Source organism: Chaetura pelagica, unplaced genomic scaffold (genome assembly GCF_000747805.2).
Source record: "Chaetura pelagica isolate M959 unplaced genomic scaffold, ChaPel_1.0 scaffold1145, whole genome shotgun sequence".
In the NCBI taxonomy this organism is placed as follows: domain Eukaryota; kingdom Metazoa; phylum Chordata; class Aves; order Apodiformes; family Apodidae; genus Chaetura; species Chaetura pelagica.
Genome location: NW_009953300.1, coordinates 193,791 through 195,481, shown reverse-complemented (window position 1 = coordinate 195,481; position 1,691 = coordinate 193,791). Strand labels below are relative to the sequence as shown.

The following is a 1,691-nucleotide window of genomic DNA, read 5'->3' as shown; positions in this document are numbered from 1 at the left end:
TGCCCATGGAGAAGGGCTTCCTTTTCTATCTAAAGGATGGAAAACTTTTTATTTTGTCCACTTCTCTGCTGTGTTGCTGCACATTTTTTCCTGGTTTAGCTTCACTCCTGCATCATAATTACCACCACTAGTGCAATCACTGGTTTTCAAGACAGAAGGTGTCAGCCCTTCCCTCCCACTGCCCTGTCCTCTGAAGCCCTGCTGGGTGTGCAGGGCTCCCAGGAGCAGGGTGGCTGAGACAGGAGAGGGACACTGGCTGTTGCGGTGCTCATGACATCGTTCAGGCACTAGACACACATTCCCTCCAGTTACTGAGTCTCCACTGACTGCATTAACTATTCCCAAGCACAGAACTGGTTCCACCCATTTAATTCTGGAAGCAGCACCTTAAGGTACACTCTGATTGACACTCTCCCACCAAAGCAGGAACCTCCTTTTACCAAACCCCAGATGGACCTGGGAAGAGCTCTTCTCTAGCACTTCTGTCCCAGGTGAATGTGATGGTCCTGCTCTTGCTCACCTCTTTGCTCATCTTACCCTCAAACCTTTTATCAGGTCTGAAAGTTTGATTGAACCAGTTACTTCCAAGCTCCCCTCAGGCAAATTGGGATCATCACTCACAGATGTGTGTTATCCTGCTCCTTGAGGGCTGAAGTTGGGGCAGGTGAAGGGCTGCTGCCTTTGCTATATAACCAGCCCCGTGGCACCCACCAGTTGCTCTGCAGGAGCTGCCTCTTTTGGGAGCTGAGATGAGTGCAGAAGCTGGAAGGAAACGTGGTCATACTCCCTCCTCTGGGGACAAGAAGGCTAAGAGGAAGCCTAAGAGAAAGGAGACCTACTCAGTCTACATCTACAAAGTACTCAAGCAGGTGAGGAAATACTTATTTTCTACTAGGAACTGCTTAATATGTAGTTACTTCTGCTCCTTGCATGTTAACCTTACAGGGGATGGAAGAGTGGCTCTTTGGTGTGATGGAAAAGAGTGGCTACAGTAGAGCCCCAGCTGAGTGTCAAAAGTTGCGTGTGTGTTGGGGTAGGAGGCAGAGAGAGACCTAGATCAGGGAGGGTTTCCTAGAGAGAGTAAGCACTAGTGGATGGATCTGCCTGAAGAAATAATTGAGTAGAAGTCACTATGACCAGAGCAGCTGCTGATGGCACCGTGAGTAAATACTAAAGCATTTCTGGTAATGTCTGCTGAGAAGGTGAGAAAAAGAATTCTGAGAGGTGGCCATGAGCTGTCAAGGCCTCTGTTGTCTGCATGAGCCTGTGGGCAGGATGTGGAGCAGGAGGATGTTTCCACCCCTTACAGGCTTTTTTCTGTCAGGGATTGTGTGGAGGCTCCTGGCAGCCCAATCCTGAAGCCCTGTGGACCCTGGGGTCCACTCCTCAGTCCAATGCAAGTGGCACCACCTTGAGACCCTCAGGGTAGCAGCTGTGGGGCCCTCGGGGGTTTGGGCCCCTGCCTGGGGTGCAAAGGGCAGCCCCATCTCTCCTTGGGTGCTGAAGCTGCTGCTCCCTGGGGTGCCAGGTGTGTCAGACTGTGCTCACTTACCCTGGCAGGTGCACCCGGACACCGGCATCTCCTCCAAGGCCATGAGCATCATGAACTCCTTCGTCAACGACATCTTCGAGCGGCTGGCGGCGGAGGCCTCGCGCCTGGCCCAGTACACGCAGCGCTCCACCCTCACCAG

General features: G+C 52.5%; 1 protein-coding gene across 1 annotated transcript in view; it reads left to right on the top strand.

Moving 5' to 3' along the window:
- The first annotated feature begins 749 nt into the window (after positions 1–749).
- The window catches only part of LOC104389093, a 7,005-nt gene continuing 6,063 nt past the window's right edge, over positions 750–1,691 (top strand). Inside the window, exons 1-2 of the mRNA XM_009998047.1 lie at positions 750–869; positions 1,561–1,686. Coding sequence (XP_009996349.1) covers positions 750–869; positions 1,561–1,686 — 246 coding nt within the window. The remainder of the gene's footprint in view (positions 870–1,560; positions 1,687–1,691) is intronic.